Source organism: Rhodamnia argentea, chromosome 9 (assembly GCF_020921035.1).
Source record: "Rhodamnia argentea isolate NSW1041297 chromosome 9, ASM2092103v1, whole genome shotgun sequence".
In the NCBI taxonomy this organism is placed as follows: Eukaryota; Viridiplantae; Streptophyta; class Magnoliopsida; order Myrtales; family Myrtaceae; genus Rhodamnia; species Rhodamnia argentea.
The window spans coordinates 16816412-16832191 of record NC_063158.1 but is presented as its reverse complement, the minus strand read 5'-3'; the positions used below and the strand labels follow the sequence as shown (position 1 = coordinate 16832191).

Below are 15780 nucleotides of genomic sequence, written 5' to 3'. Positions count from 1 at the left end.
ATATTCTACGTGCTCCGGGGCCCGCGTTTAACGCATCGTGCCATAATATAAATATCCACATTACTCCGAAAATTTCCACGTTACTCCGAAAATATTCCACGCTACTCCAAAATATTCCACGTTACTCCAGAATATTCCTCGTTACTCCAAAATATTCCACGTTACTCCAGAATATTCCTCGTTACTCCAAAATATTCCACGTTACTCCAGAAATATTCCACGTTACTCCAAAATATTCCATGCTACTCCACCGCCATCGAATAAGTTCATAACATTGAGCCTCGGACCTTTATGGAACACGACTATATATATACCAGGGTCTCGGACACGGAGGAATACGACCCACAAATCTCGGTCTCGGACACATAGGAACACGACCGGATTAAGTCTCGAACAATTAGTTGAACACGACTCACTTTGGTCTCGGACGACTTAATTGAACATGACTTTCATACTTTCTCGATCTCGAGACAATCGAGACGAATACGGCTCACTTTGGCCTCGAGATGACTTGATTGAATACGACCCTCACATTTTCTCGGTCTCGAGACAATCGACGAATACGGCTCACTTTGGCCTCGACGACTTGATTGAATATGACCCTCATATTTTTGAGAATAGCTCGGGACCACGTGATTCACTCACGTTAAAGAATTAATAAATCGGGACCACCCGATTAATTTATGCTACCATAGAATTTAATCTACGCCATACAACCATATTATGCTAACGTAGCAATTTATAAATAACGTACTATTAAAATTATACTAACGTGGGAATTATCGGGGCCGAACAACAATAATTTCTAACGTGCAATTAATTCACTACTATAGTACTAAACTATAATAATGTCATATTTAACTAACACCATGGCATAACAACATTGTCACATAAAAGTAACCCTAGTTAAAATATAAACTAACCATGGTTCAAAGTTAACTAGAGTCAAAACTAACCTAACCATGATTAAATAATAGCATAAAGTAACTATAGTTAGGCATAAAGTAACCATGGTCCAACTTTGACCAAACAATTATCCTCTTGAGTTTACTATTCATTTCAAGAACAAGTTTTCTCTCTCCTCCTTCGAGCAATTTTTGGCCACCTCCATTCAAGCTCAATCCCAACAATTTCTTCATCAAAAATTCGCAAATACATGGTCTCTTAGCAACCTAACCGCCTAATTTAGGTTTAGAAATAATCCTACCTCAAAAACTAGCAAAAACCTCCGTTGAACGGTTGCGAAAAGCTCGAATCGGGCGGCGATTCCGGAGGTCCTTGCACGGCCGGCGACTTAACGACGATCTAGCAACTCCAAACGATCCAAAGCGATACCGGTGAAAGCTTGAAGAATTTTCGGCAATGAAGGGTGAGAGAGAGAGAATTCGGCCAAGTGAGGGAGTATGAGGAAGAGAGAGAAAGTGAGCTAGAGAGAGAGGGTTCTTGAAAAAAAAAATGAAGAGGAAGAAGACTAAAATAATAACTAATATATGTTAGAAATAATTATTTGGGTCCACAAAGTCAAGAGGGATAAAAAAAAATAATTTCCTCCCCACCAGATTAGTCAATCTTGGCCAAAGGGAAAAATGACCAAAATACCCTTTGTTCCAAGTGAAAAATGGGGTATTTTTCGAGGGCAAATGGGTCTTTTCCCATTCCCAGTCCAAATCTACTTTTCCTGAACCTCTTTGGGGCGAACCGCGAAGGAATTGTACACAGGATGAGGAAACGTCCAAAAATTTATTTATTGAAACCCCTGAAGGTCCAACGTCAAGATCCGAAGCTCGATTGGCGATCAATCTCGATCGATAGAATTTTCAGCGTATCTCAAACTAACGGGTGATTTTTAGGAGTTACGCGTATCGACCCGTGATTAAAATCACATTTAAGAATTACTCGAGCCATGGCGACCTTGGTTGTCATTCAATTGTGAGGGTCAATCACTAGTCCCGATGGTCGCGATCGTTAGAAAATAATTTAGGGACGTTTGGAACCCATATGAGGTCAAACGGAATCACCCGTGATCCAAGCGTAGGATATTATCCAAATTGTTCCTTAATTATTCTAGGATTGGCCTATATTGGTCCAAAATATTCCCTCGACAATTTTCATGGCCAAAAGTCAATCCATAACCCAGTTCTTAGGTCCACGTACTTGATTTTCCTAGCTAGTCATTCCCATTTGATTAGTCTGCTCAAGATGGACCATTCCCGAGTGAGATTAAACTGAAATACATCAATGAGACTTTTCATTTATTTAAGGCTTCAAAACGAGCCGGATTATAGGATGTCACACTTTCTCCGAAAATTCCCGCACTTTTACAAATATTCTACGTTACTCCCATTTCGGTGTTTCACGCCTCAATCTGACAATAAAATATTCCACGTGCTCCAGGGCCCGCGTTTAACGCATCGGGCCATAATATAAATATCCGCATTGATCCAAAGCCCGCGTTTAACGCATCAGGCTGTCATATAAAATTTCACGTTGGTCTAGAGCCCACGTTTAACACATCAAGCTATATTATAACTGGACAGACCGGCGTAATAATGCATCAGGTCACTGTAACCCGCGTAATAACGCATCGGGTTAAATATCCCGCATTTAACGCCTCGGGATAGAATAGTATACCGAACCCCGCGTTTAACGCCTCGGGGTAATATAATAATAATAGAGCCCGCGTCATAACACCTCAGGCAACATATGATCTTATAAAATACGAACCCCGCATCATCACGCCTCAAGGTAAAAATTCCACATTCCTCTCAAATAATCCTTATAAAGACCATATACCACAACAATTCCTCGATCGCTCGTCCGATACCACACGATCTCTTAATTTCTTCCGATCGATCAATCTTCGCCACATGATCTTGCTAAATTCTCCCGATTAGCGAGATCGAGACCATCCGGTCTCACCAATTTCCTACGATAAAAGATCGGAACCACACGATCTTCTCAATTTTTCTCAATTGCCCAATCGAGACCACTTGATTAAATTGTACTAGGAAAATACTCGATTGAAACCACGTGATTCACTCACGTTAGAGAATTAATAAATTGGGACCACCCTATTAGGTCACACAAGACCAATGGCCAATCGGGCCACACGATTAATTTTTGTCACTACAAAAATTAATCTACGCCACACGATCGAAATAATACCAACGTAACAATTAATACATACCGTACAATTATACTATACTAACGTGGCATTTAATACGTACGATACAATTATACTATACCAACGTACAATTAATCTCCACCATCCAATTAATCTATAATATAGCAGGAATTAATCTTGCCCATCGATTAATCTTCCTAAACAAGATTCGATATGGGCCGTCGGATTAAAGCATAAAAGTCAAGATCATATCCTAGCCCTCCATTATTAATCATGAAAAATCACTATTCATGCAAGAACACAATTTTCTCTCTCCTCCAATCTTCATTTTCGGCCAACCCATGATCAAGCACAAATCCAACCATTTTTTTCACCAAATCAACTCAACCTAATGTCCATTAGCAACCTATATACCTAATCTAGGATTAGAAACCAACTCACCACAATTCTAGCAAGTTTTCCGGCAAGAAAACGGGAGAAGTTTTGACCCTAATCCGGCGACTCCCTTTGATTGGCTAAAATCCTCAAGATCCGGCAGTTCCGTAGTGCACGGCGGTAGTCAAGCTCCGACGGTTCAAGGCGACACCAGTAGCGACTTGGAAAAATTTCGATGAGGGAGAGTGAGGGAGAGAGGATTTTCAGCCAAGGGGTGAGTGAGGTGAGAGAGAGTGTGTTCTTGAGAAAATAAAGAGGAAGAAGGTCAAAAACAATAATTAATAAAAGGTTGGATAATTCAAGGGTAGATATTTTTGGTGTCTTGAATGCAAGAGGGGCAAAAATGGAAATTCCCCCCACGAAGACTAGTCAATTTCGGCCAAGGGGAGAAATGACCAAAATGCCCTTCGATCCAAGTGAAAAATTGGGTATTCTTCAAGCGTAAATAGGTCTTTTCTCATTTCCAGTCCAAATTTTATTTTTCCCGAACCTCTTGGGCGAACCGCGAAGAAATTATACACTGGATGAGGAAACGTCCAAAATTTAATTATTGAAACCCCCGAAGGTCCGACGTCAAATTCTGAAGCTCGATTCGCGATCAATCTTGATCAATTGAAATTTCAGCACATCTCAAACTAACGGGCAGCTTTTAGGAGTTACGCGTATTGACCCGTGATTAATATTACGTTTAAGAATTTCTCGAGCCACGGCGACTTTGGTTGTCATTCAATTGCGAGGGTTAATCACTAGTCCCGATAGACACGATCATTAGAAAATAATTTAGGGACGTTCGGAACCCACACGAGGTCAAACGGAATCACCCGTGATCCAAGCGTAGGCTATTATCCAAATCGTTCCTTAATCATTCTAAGATCAGCCTATATTGGTCCAAAATATTCCATCGACAATTTTCATGGCCAAAGAGTCAGCCAGGATCAAGTTCTTAGGTCCATGTACTTGATTTTGCTAGCTAGCCATTCCCATTTGGTTAGTCTCGCTCAAGATGGATCATTCCTCGAGTGAGATTAAACTGAAATATATCAATGAGACTTTTCATTTATTCAAAGCTTTGAAAACGAGTCAAAATACAAGATGTCACATTTAATATCCGGAATTGCCACAGAACATGTTTCCTTTTGTAAAGACTAAAGAAAATTATCGGTGAAAGTTATTTCGCCGTCGAGGCAAATTCTAACCAAATAGCTATCACAAAGATCACAGATTAATGAAAGATACAATCGGTGGAATTTGATCGTCCAAACCCACAATTAATTGAAATATGTTGCAATGTAGATGCAGGCCCAAAGACAAATCATTAGGGTTTGTTCAAATATTCACTTCCCAATGGCTATGTAAGAAGTAGAGACAAAAAAATTTCAAACTAGTACCCCATTGGTACTTTGACCCAAATCTACCCCCCTGCGTTGATATTTCGTCAAATATCTGCTAAATGCATACGTGTCAATGGGCGCGGCAAACAACCACAAGACTGATCTAACTGGGAGGATGACATATTCAATGTGGAAAGTCCACACGTGTGATAAGTAAGCATTTTAACGGAGGTTAGATTTGGGCTAGGCCAACCGTATTTTGGATTTCTGTGAGCGAAAAACTAATTTGAATAAATATGTCCTGGGTTCGGGTGATTAAAAAAAAAAAAATGGAATCCACCCTAACAGGATTGGACTGTACCCAACTGGCTGGTTTTGGGTGGTTCTCACCTGAAATCGGTCGACCGATTTTAGGTAGGAACCACCCACCTAGACTAACCGGACTGGACCTATTTATATAACATAGATATATATTTTTAATTCAAGCTATCTCCCTCAAATTCTCAATCACGTGACTCTAAGGCCCAGCTCACCTCATCCACGCACGCAGCACGACCCAAAAGCAAAAAACCCTAGCCTCCCTCTCAGCTGGCTCCTGTACAGAAACACAAACATAAGCATCACCATGAGAAAACAAGGAATTTTCCTTCACAATGCTTGTAAAAGGATATAGTGTGAACAATAAGACTATTTGGATGAAGCTTCAGAACTTTGTGGCAAACTCATTACTCATTAATGGACGTTCTGTGATCTTCATTGATGGTGCACTTGCTGATTTTTTCTAGGAATTTGTCAAAGAAATCATCAAGTGCACTAGCAAACGCTCATGTCTATCTCTTTATTTCATGGGAAATTAGAAATGACTTCATTGGTTTATTCGCGTACAATCTTTTTTAATTGATGTTGATGCTCAGTAGGACCGGTTCCATGGACCTACCCGAGAACCAGACCGGACTAATGGTTCGGTTCTCGTGTGAATCCTTGGAACGAGCTAGTGGTTCATGGTTTTCATTTTGCGAAACCGGTCCATAGCATGTGGTTCTCGGTCTAGGGTGGGAACCACCCATCCTGAAATCGATCATCTCTAGTCATGGGACATCGGTTTAGGATTTTTCGTGAGATGAAAATTAGTTGAGGTAAATGTCTAACGGGAGAACCACTTTGAGATTGTTAATGGTATTAACTTTAAGGAGTATTATTCTAGGACGAAACTAAGAAAATTGGTAATACTTAATGTATGATAACTAAATTATACAGACACACACACACACACACACACACACACATATATATATATATATATATCCTCTTCCAGTGCACACGAAAATGTTTAAAGAGTAAATCTAAAGCTTTCATCTCATTGCGAGCAATCGGATTTAAGCCGACGTTTTGGTTAATTGGACAAGATCAAGGCTGTCGGAGTATCTTCTTTTAATGTTTTGAGGACTTAAGGTGTCCACATTTACTTCCCAAGTTGTGGCAACCTACCAACCATCGCAGGTTTAAGGTTGTTGGATTTTCTTCTTTTGAGTTTTTATCTGGTTTTCCGGCCTCAAGTTAATTACTTTATCTTCTGGAAAGAGAAATAATATCCGTGGATTTGAGTACCCAGTCAAAGGATGCTAATACTAATAGTGGTACTTCTATTGTCCCTATTACTATTTCTTTACAAATGAAAGAACTGAGAGGGCTCTAGGCATTATGATAAGGGGCCTCACACCGCCGCGAAATGTTCAACACGAGCCATACCACCTAGTCCCCTTGTACACGTATCAGCCTGTCATCGCTACCCCACCGGCTTGCTCGAAGCTGGCCTCATTATTATTAGGCTAACACACTCGGTTGTCCTCATTCTCTTATCCTTGAGTGTGACTGAACAAGCTAGATTTGGTGTCAATGGAAGCTTCCGCGGCGAAACACAAAAACGAGCAATGTCAACAGAAATACAATAATTCACTTGAAAGCCAGTCATAATTGAAGGTCGACAATGGAAAAGAATTTCTACGGACACGCTTGCATTCAATTTCACTCACCTTCCTTCTTGACTCAGACATGCGTGAAATTGATCTTGTTATATGCATAGTTTCACCACCATATAGTTGGTTTGTTCATGGTTATACGAAAAAAATCAAGTACTTTTTTTTTTCTAACTACCCTCCCAAATTCTAGAAATGAGAAAGGATCATTCTAGAAGATTTTTTAAAGATGTAAACAAAATTTCAGAATAACTTTCAAGTGTTGCGAAGGTTTGAAGGTTTCAAGTGTTCTATGTAGTATAAAAATCGATCTTTGATAGTACTTCACCAAGAAATTTTCAATTATTGCAAACAAATGAAAATGGAAAGAGTAGAAAATAAAATAAAATCACCGCCACTGCTCCTAGCTTTTCAGTTGGAATTTTTTGGTATGTAATTAAAGCCCGGTTAAAATCCCATTTATCCCCAGAATGGATAAGATCGCTTGTAAAAATTTATCCGTCAATGATGAAGGCATTTTTAATGATTGTTTAAAAAAATTTTGATGACATCAATAATTCAATTTTTCCATCAATTTTGCCGTTAAACGGATAAATAACTTCAAATTCTCATTACTCGAGTATCATTTTTCTTTAATTCTCATTACCACCTCGTTTATTTCTTTACAAACTGAATTTGAGGAGCATTTCCAATCAATTATAACTGCTAATAGTGTGAGAGTAAGATGCATAATCATATGTCAGTTTGTTGAATCGACTAGGCTAAACTTACAGATTAACACCTTTCTCGTTGAAATTAGATGTGCCAGACTTTTCACTCATATTATAGAATATGTTAGCTTATTAGTTATGATTAGGGAAGTACCTGTAAGTTGAATTAATACCAATATTTTCAAATAGAAAGAATAGACTAAAGCCAAAACAAATGGACAAAAGAAAATTAAGAAAGAATGAAAAAGAAAAAGAGGGAAGAGAGAGTTGTTCAGAGTTCTCCCCCCACAAAAAAAAAGTTGTTCAGTGAAAAAGAGAATCGAGTGGAGGAGTTCTTCGAAGAATGACACCGTCCCTCCTAAGAACTCTCCTTTCATACAAAAAGTACAGATAGATTTCTATAAATTATGCCAAAATCAGATTACTAGCCTTTTCTTTTAGCAATGTCTATTAAATGTCATTTGTTGTTACCAAAAGAATGTCACTTTGTAGTTGGCGGAGGTTGAAGTAAACTTAAACAAGACATAAGATGAGTTGCCAAAAGAACGTCACTATCTCGATGGCCTAGTTTCATAAACAAAGAAAAAATCCTTAATTTTAAGTTTCGTTCCAATTATATCCCCAACTTTTTCTTGTCTTAAAAAAAAATTCTCAACTTTCAATTTAGCATAGACGAGATCCGCCAAGCTCACGATCATAACCTTCTTCTAGAACAAGCGCAAGCCCTCTCTTGAAGCTACGAAACCCAGATTTGGAGGTTGACCTTATATGTATCCAATGGCCTGATTTGTAGGGTCAGAAGGAGAAGAAGGAGAAAAAAGGAAAATAAAAAGGAAAGAGAGGAAAAGAGAGAGGAAAAGATCGGATGAGGGTTGGGAGGATAGGGAAGATGAACGGTGTTTCAAATCCAAGTCAGTAGAGGGTGTGGATTTATTTTTTATGTGAAAATGCCACATTAGATGACTAACGATGAGTTTGGATGGAGAGTTAACCCAGGATAGATTTGGGACTAAATTAAAAGTTAAGGATTTTTTTAGGCAAGAAAAAGTTGGGCATATAGTTGGGATTAGATTTAAAGTTGAGTTTTTTTTTATATGGAATTAAGCTATTGATATTGGAGGTAGAGAGGGGAAAAAGAAGATGATGGAGAGCTTGAGAGTTAAAAATGGAGATTAAGGACGAGCATGACAACACTTGTGGAGCAGAAGAAATTCGTTTAGTAACGTGGCTTCAACTTTATTTTTTTAATTTTAGAGCATTTCTTTTGCTTTAGAAGTAGTTTTGGAGCCACTAAAAAAAGTAAAAAAAATTATTTTCAACTTCTGCTCAAAAACAAAAGTAGAAAAATTAACTACCAAAAGATGATTTCTACAACAGAAATGTTGCAATGCGCTCCCTAAATTGACCCAGAATGAAGGCAAGGAGATCAATGAATGTTTTTGGACAAAAATGTTCCTCATCATACCATCGGAGGCTATTATTTGAGATTAATGGTTGTTTGCAACGATTCTGATTTTCTAATTCTGTTCCTTGAAACAAAAAAGGATAAGAAACATGTTTAGTAACGTAAATGATTTTGATTATATTTTGTGGAACAATTTTGGAATAAAAAAAAAAACTGATTGTGGAAAAAAGAATCATTTTGAGAATCATAAAAAAGAACAAAGTCTCATTCCTTTTGAAAATATTAAGTCCGTGGGCTTCCGTGTGGACTTATGAACTCTTAAAAAAAACTAAAATTAGATTTGAAAATTTATTAACAACTAATCTTTTAAAATACGTTTTTTTAATCAATTAAAATTTAACAAAAAATTTAAAACTTTAAAAAAAGGAGGGGAAAATTAAATTTTTAAAAAATTTAAAAATGTAAAAAAATTTTAAAAAATGAAAAATGGGGTGAAATTAAAAAAATTTAGAAAAAGAAGAAAATTTTCAAAAAGAATTCTCGCCACCCGATTGTTTCAATGACAGAAATTTTGTGTAATTATCGCGTTATGATTCTTTAAAAATTATCCAGGAAACATAATCAGAAAATATGATTCTAATTAGAATTATTTTTTTTATCAGAATCGTTGCCAAATAGGCCCTAAGTGGATACTAAATATCCTTGTCAAAATTATGTTTATTTTGCAAAAAAATGAGTATTATATTTACTTAAAAATTTCACTTGTATCGCTTAAAATAATTAATCAATAATAAATATTGATATTATCGGCAATTATTTATATCTAAATATTTTCGTGGATGATAAAAATACTATTCATTAATTTATTTCTGTAAGTGATATAAGCGATTAATAATAGAAAATAGCCTTGAACTTTGTCCAACGTGCAACGTCTATCATGAACTTTTAGTTTATTCAATATGATTCGCGAACTTTGGTCCAATGTGTAACATAGATTTTAAATTTTAAAATTTTCAAAACAAATTAAAATTTTAAAAATTACATTATATATCAAGCTAAAATTTAAGGATCGCATTGCGCAAATTAGAAATTCAAATACACATTTCAATTTAATCATAGTGCCGATATCATCCGTACTATTTTCCCTCTTAGAAAATGACATCACTTGAAGCCTATCGGAGGACGAGGTTTTGTTCCTTTTTTAGCCCTTTTGGGGTAAGACTGGACGAGATTGTGCAGGCGAACGGAAGTCCCTGAGATTGAAGGAGCTGCCCATTAGTGCAGAGGAAAGTATGGAGGAGACCCAGCAACGAAAGAGAAAGAAAACGAGAAGGGGCTCTGAATTATGTCGCTCCACGCCTCTCGAATCGGCCGATGAAGACGCTGCTCTGTGTCTGCTTCTAGCTTCAGTCTCCAAGATCAACACTGGAGACCACTACGACCCTCTTTTTTCCTTGGCGTTAGTCATGAAATGCTTGCGAAAAGTTCTCTCCTTTCTCTCGAAATTGGATGACCCAGGTTCGAGCTTTCGGAGGATACCCCTCACTGCCCTTTTCTCTGTGCTTCCTGTTCTGCTCAAATCCAAGTGAGCGCTCTCTCTCTCTCTCTCTCTCTCAAACTCGCAATATCCCTCTGCGGAGTGGAATGGCTTAACGTTTGCTCCGGTTAATATTTGATTGATTATGCTTGACAGCAATCCGGATATTGCCTGTCTTTGTGCTAAGGTTGTGGGAATGGCCTCGCTCTGTGTGTTCGAAATGAACCAACAAATCGCTTCGGATGCGGAAATTTTGGAAAGCCTAGTATCGGGTTTGAGGAGTTCAAGTAGGAGAGTCAAATTGAGTGCGTGCTGTGCCGTTTCGGATTTGTCGACTAGTTTGGTTGGGCGGCAGAGGCTTCTTGAGCATTCTGCTTTGGAGACTCTCATGTGAGTGTACCTCTTTTACTTCTCTCCTTTGTTCTACCCCTTTATTTGTATGCTTGTTAGGGAGCATGATTGTTCCATTAGGCTTTGCACCTATCATTTGTGTGTGGAGGAAATGTGGATTTTGAGTGCTTTTTATGGTTTTTCCATTCAAGAATGATTTTTTGTTTTTGCTTCATTTAAAACCTGAATGTCTCACAAGACGCTTCTATTGATTTAGGGCTTTCGGAATTTTTTCGACCAGACATTATATAAACTTTAGTATGGTGATTAATGGGGCTAGGTTATACAGCATAATCTCATTGTTTTTGTCTATCATTTGCATGTCTTTGTTATGGTAGTTGTTCATTCATGACTTGACAGCTGAAAAACAACAAAAATGTAATCAACAAATTTAGGACGATGTACTAACTCAACAATTGCTACTATGCTACATCTCTCTGTATTCTAAGATGCGTTGACTGAATATGGTTGTAATAACCGATGTGATAGAATTGATAGAGCAGGACAATTTCCTTGTTGCTTTATTCTACATATAAGGTAGTCTGCTTATGCATGAGATAAATGAGTAAGATCTCTTATCCTTCTTTAAAATGGTTCATTGGGGCAAGGTTTCACTGGATGAGCTGCATAAGTACGCTAATATCTATCCTCTCATCAAGCTTCAGATGTCGACTACTGCTAACTTTCTCTTCTTTATGGTAGTGAGCAAATAAAACATTTGACAATACTATTATGACCCAGCCCTTTTTGTCAGACTCCTTGGATGCTTCTTTGCAATGGCTTTTTAAGTAAATTTCATGGGAAGTTATGATGTATGAATAATTACATTATGTGTGGAGTCTATTGATGGTTTATATGTATGTAGGTATATTGGTCTCTTTCCGTTGATTGAGAGGGGATGTAGGATGAGAAAATCATGCCATTTTTTTAGATATAGTCTATTGTTGATAAGTTCTCGGATTTATACTTACATTTGCTTCTCAATGTACATGTTTTCTTCCTTCCCCTGGTGGTTGTGGTTTCAGACTTACAATGCTCTTTCTTCAAGCTGTAGCTATTTATGTACATATGCCTGCCGGTGGCTTATTCTTTGCATATGTGAGCATGTTATGTGCAGTTATCTAATGATAATGTATGTCCTATATGGGTTGCTAAGCTCCTCGTTTTATAATGAATCAATTGGTTATGAACTGTTTTAAGTGATCTGTGAGTGGGCTTATTGGGGGACACACTTATATATTCATTCCTCAAATTACAATCTCGCATCTTGTTTATTGTTCTTACAACCTATCACTTGAATATATGAAGGGACTTTCATGGTTCGCTCAAGTACTGGTAGATATAACATGAGCAAAGCTGGGGAGAAATTTCGATGTTGTTGTTATTACTTTAGCTGTTTTGTCGAATATGGCTGAGAATTGTTCTTCTTTCGTGGCGCGGTTTAGTTTCTTGTTTGAATTTAATAGCTACTGTGCGCTTAGGTTTGCTCAATTCAAATTTGATTGCCGACATCCTTATCTATCATCAGTTTGACTCATTATACCCACTAGGGTTTGCTATCTTCAGGTGGCCAAATATTTCGTGGATTCTGTCGCATTATTCCCAGTGGACAATGGATTCAATAGGAGTCACATTACAGCTGGAAAGGAACATGAACTTCCTCTTTCACTTCTCGACGCTGTTATTGTACTTGTTAACTCATGTAATGTCAAGCAATTGGAAAGAGTTCCATCTGACCTCTCTGAAAGTTTCTTGTTCCTTTTGAAAGAGCTGTGGATTAAACTGCATCCTAGAATGTACAACTCTTTGGTGTGCAGCCAGCAAAAAGACTTGTTAAGCAATATGACAGTCAATGATCTGGCGGAGAGCATTTTCAGACTTTCAACCAGAGTCAAATGTGCCACTTTTCTGCCAATTGATCAAATCAAAAGAAGCATTTTTGGGTTACCTCAGTCTAGTTTCAAGGATTTTATTGTGGGCTATTGGGAAGTTTCACCTTTTCTCATAAGCAAGACCTCAAGGGCTGTGGATGAGGAGGATATATTTAACTCTTTTTTGAATTCCATTAATCCTAAAGATGTTGTTCACCATCTTCTCTCTTCTGTCCTCCATTGTGCATTCTCCTGCCCACCTATTGCTTCTGATGAGCTGGACATCTTCAATTTCCTAAAAAACGAGAGAGATAGCTTGGGTATGCCCATAATCTACCAGCAGGATATAAGGGTGCTCAAAGCAGAGAGACTCTCTAACACTGAGAAACATCTTTTCCTCGAGAACTTGAGTTCTTGCACTGAGTCTCATCATGTTTTTAGTTTTGATGATGTATTCACATGTGAAGAAGCATACAAAGATGGTTATACAGTGGCCATGCGTGGTATAGAGTTCCGCTTTAAGTCCATCGCTGCTATCACTGAAGGCTTAGCGTCTTTGTTTGGTCAACCGTCTGTAGGTGCCAATCTATACTTGACACCACGCAATTCTCAGGGGTTGGCACGGCACTACGATGATCATTGTGTGCTTGTGTGTCAACTTATGGGAACGAAACAGTGGACAATTTCCTCTCCAAGGAATAAGCTTTTACCTCGTTTATATGAACCGCTTGATGGTTCCCAAGGTTCAAATGTTCATACTGTACCAAATGAATGTACACAAATTCTGCTCAAGGAAGGAGATATATTGTACATTCCTAGAGGTTACATTCACGAGGCTCATACTACTAATGATGTACAAAAAGATTCTGCTGGTCTTTCCTTACACCTAACACTTGCCATTGAGGTTGAAGCTCCATTTGAGTAAGTTCTTGCTTGCACGGTTTTTTGTTTGATTAAGTGAGAAGTCCTGATATCCATTTTTTCTTATGCTTATCGTTGTGATGTAAAGTTTGCATTTTGTAGAGACTCTTTTCATATGCCATTCTGAGATTTTAACCAAAACTATCATGATTTTGAAGCTCACATTGGAGTAAGTACCATACGTTGCAATTTGTTTGTCTTGGTGTGCTGATACTTTTATCTAGTTTGATGGGAAGCTTCTAGATGAATCGCTAATTATATAGCTCTTTTCTGATTTATGGGCAAACCTGCTTTTTCAAATTTATTTGCATCTTTGAAATAGTGATCATATAGCATCCTGTAGATGCATTATCAATGGTAAGCTATTTCACTCGACATTCTATGCTGTGTTTAAGCATTACAGCTATTGATAGAAGGTGTCTGGTATAATTGAGCAAATATTGTATGTGGCGTTTATATTCGCATAGATGAGGGTATTCTGTAAAAGCAGGCTTGTACATAGGATATTATGCATTGGCCTGTATTCTCCAAGCTTATTGTTCCTTCTGTTGCATGATTATCTTGGGTATGAAATCTGCATTTGCCGTCAGTGAAGTTTTCCCTCTGGACATGCAATGTGTGCAGTTGCACTTAATTTACCAAATTGGATTGCTTGTTTGAGAAAAGAATCCATATTTTGCCTTAGGATATTATGACTCACAATCTTCTGTCAATTAACTAACGAGCCCAATCATTTTTAATAGGCTACAAATTTTCAAAGTGGCTATTGTGCTAAGCATCCGCAGCAAATAAATATTTTCCTTCTCCATGCAATAACTTGAGATGGATGAAGAGAGGGACACTTGACTTGACGAAACAAGTCCAAATGCACATTACAAATCATTACTATGCTCTTAACATGTCCTATCTGTCTGCATTAGGAGATCAATAAAGAAAGTCAATTTATACTAAAACGACTTCAGGGTGACTGCTAACAGTCTGCACTGATAAACTCCTCTCTTAACCTAAAAAACAGTTTCTGCATATCACCTTGTCGGCCTAGCATGTTGTCACTCATTCCATTATGTTACAAGGCAGGTCTTGATGTTTTTGTTAGTCCATATCACATGATGAATAATCCAATGGACGAACTAACGTGCGTTTGGTTGTTTAAGTTGACATGAAATCCTTGTTTTTTGTTGGTGAATGGTAATTGGGTTCTTCAAAATGTACCTGTGAGTGAAGATTTTCAACATCTGATTTACAGCTTCACTTTGACGCAGGTGGGAAGGATTTGTTCACAGTGCTTTGCATCTTTGGTTTCAGGACTTGAAGCAACATGTATCTTCTGATTCGATGACTGGGACTCCATATGCAGCTTGCATCAGGCTTATGCACTTTATGGTCATGTTACTTGGTGATGCTGATCCAATGTTTCGGAAAGCTTGCTTGGTTAATTCAATATGTTTTTCACGGGACACCAACCACTGGCTTTATCAAAGCCAGGTTGCCATTTTCAGATATATAATTGATAAGATTAGCGAGTCATCTAAGTTCATGGAGACACTGCAGAGTTTGGAGAGGTTGATTCAGGTGGAGGAAGACCCGTTTAGAAGAATAAGATGGCTTGAAAGTTTCTACTGCAAAGAAGAAGAAGCCAATGAAAGGTACGAGGATTACGTACTTCATGTAGATGCAAAACACATATACGATTCACATCCTGAGGAAAAAGAAACACTAGAAGCAGCTTTTTTTACTGTGAAATCTGAGTTCTGTGAGCAAGTGTTGTTGGAGGATGTAGTTCCTAGGTACAGGTTGCTGCTGGAGAAGTACAGCAAAGTGAGGAAGCAATATTTGAATGGAATGCTTTCGCTGCACCGTGACTTGGATTAGATTAAAATTTTTGTTTTGATCTCTCGGTGCGACCATGAATGAACTTTTAACCTTTTTCTAACTTGTCCTGCTCTAACCCTTTCCTTTTTCCAAATGTTACATGTCACTTCACCTTGGTCGCTCACCTGCGTTTACCTCACAATAGCATGAACCATCTTTACCATCTAGTGACTCAACTTACTTGAATGGGATAAATGTTCTATAGGCT

The 15780-nt window shown here is 37.9% G+C and overlaps 1 protein-coding gene across 1 annotated transcript; it reads left to right on the top strand.

Moving 5' to 3' along the window:
* The first annotated feature begins 10173 nt into the window (after positions 1-10173).
* On the top strand, positions 10174-15666 carry LOC115731091. Its single transcript, XM_048285864.1, has 4 exons — positions 10174-10566; positions 10675-10908; positions 12459-13700; positions 14963-15666. Exons 1-4 carry the CDS (start codon positions 10274-10276, stop codon positions 15570-15572), a joined length of 2379 nt encoding a protein of 792 aa, XP_048141821.1. The 5' UTR covers positions 10174-10273; the 3' UTR covers positions 15573-15666.
* Positions 15667-15780: the final 114 nt, after the last annotated feature.

Excerpts from the sequence above, each read along its gene's own strand:
- LOC115731091 (XM_048285864.1), top strand. The coding sequence starts at position 10,274 with ATGGAGGAGACCCAGCAACGAAAGAGAAAGAAAACGAGAAGGGGCTCT. Across the intron at positions 10,567-10,674 it reads CCTGTTCTGCTCAAATCCAA|CAATCCGGATATTGCCTGTC; the intron begins GTGAGCGCTCTC and ends TATGCTTGACAG. Across the intron at positions 10,909-12,458 it reads TCTGCTTTGGAGACTCTCAT|GGTTTGCTATCTTCAGGTGG; the intron begins GTGAGTGTACCT and ends TATACCCACTAG.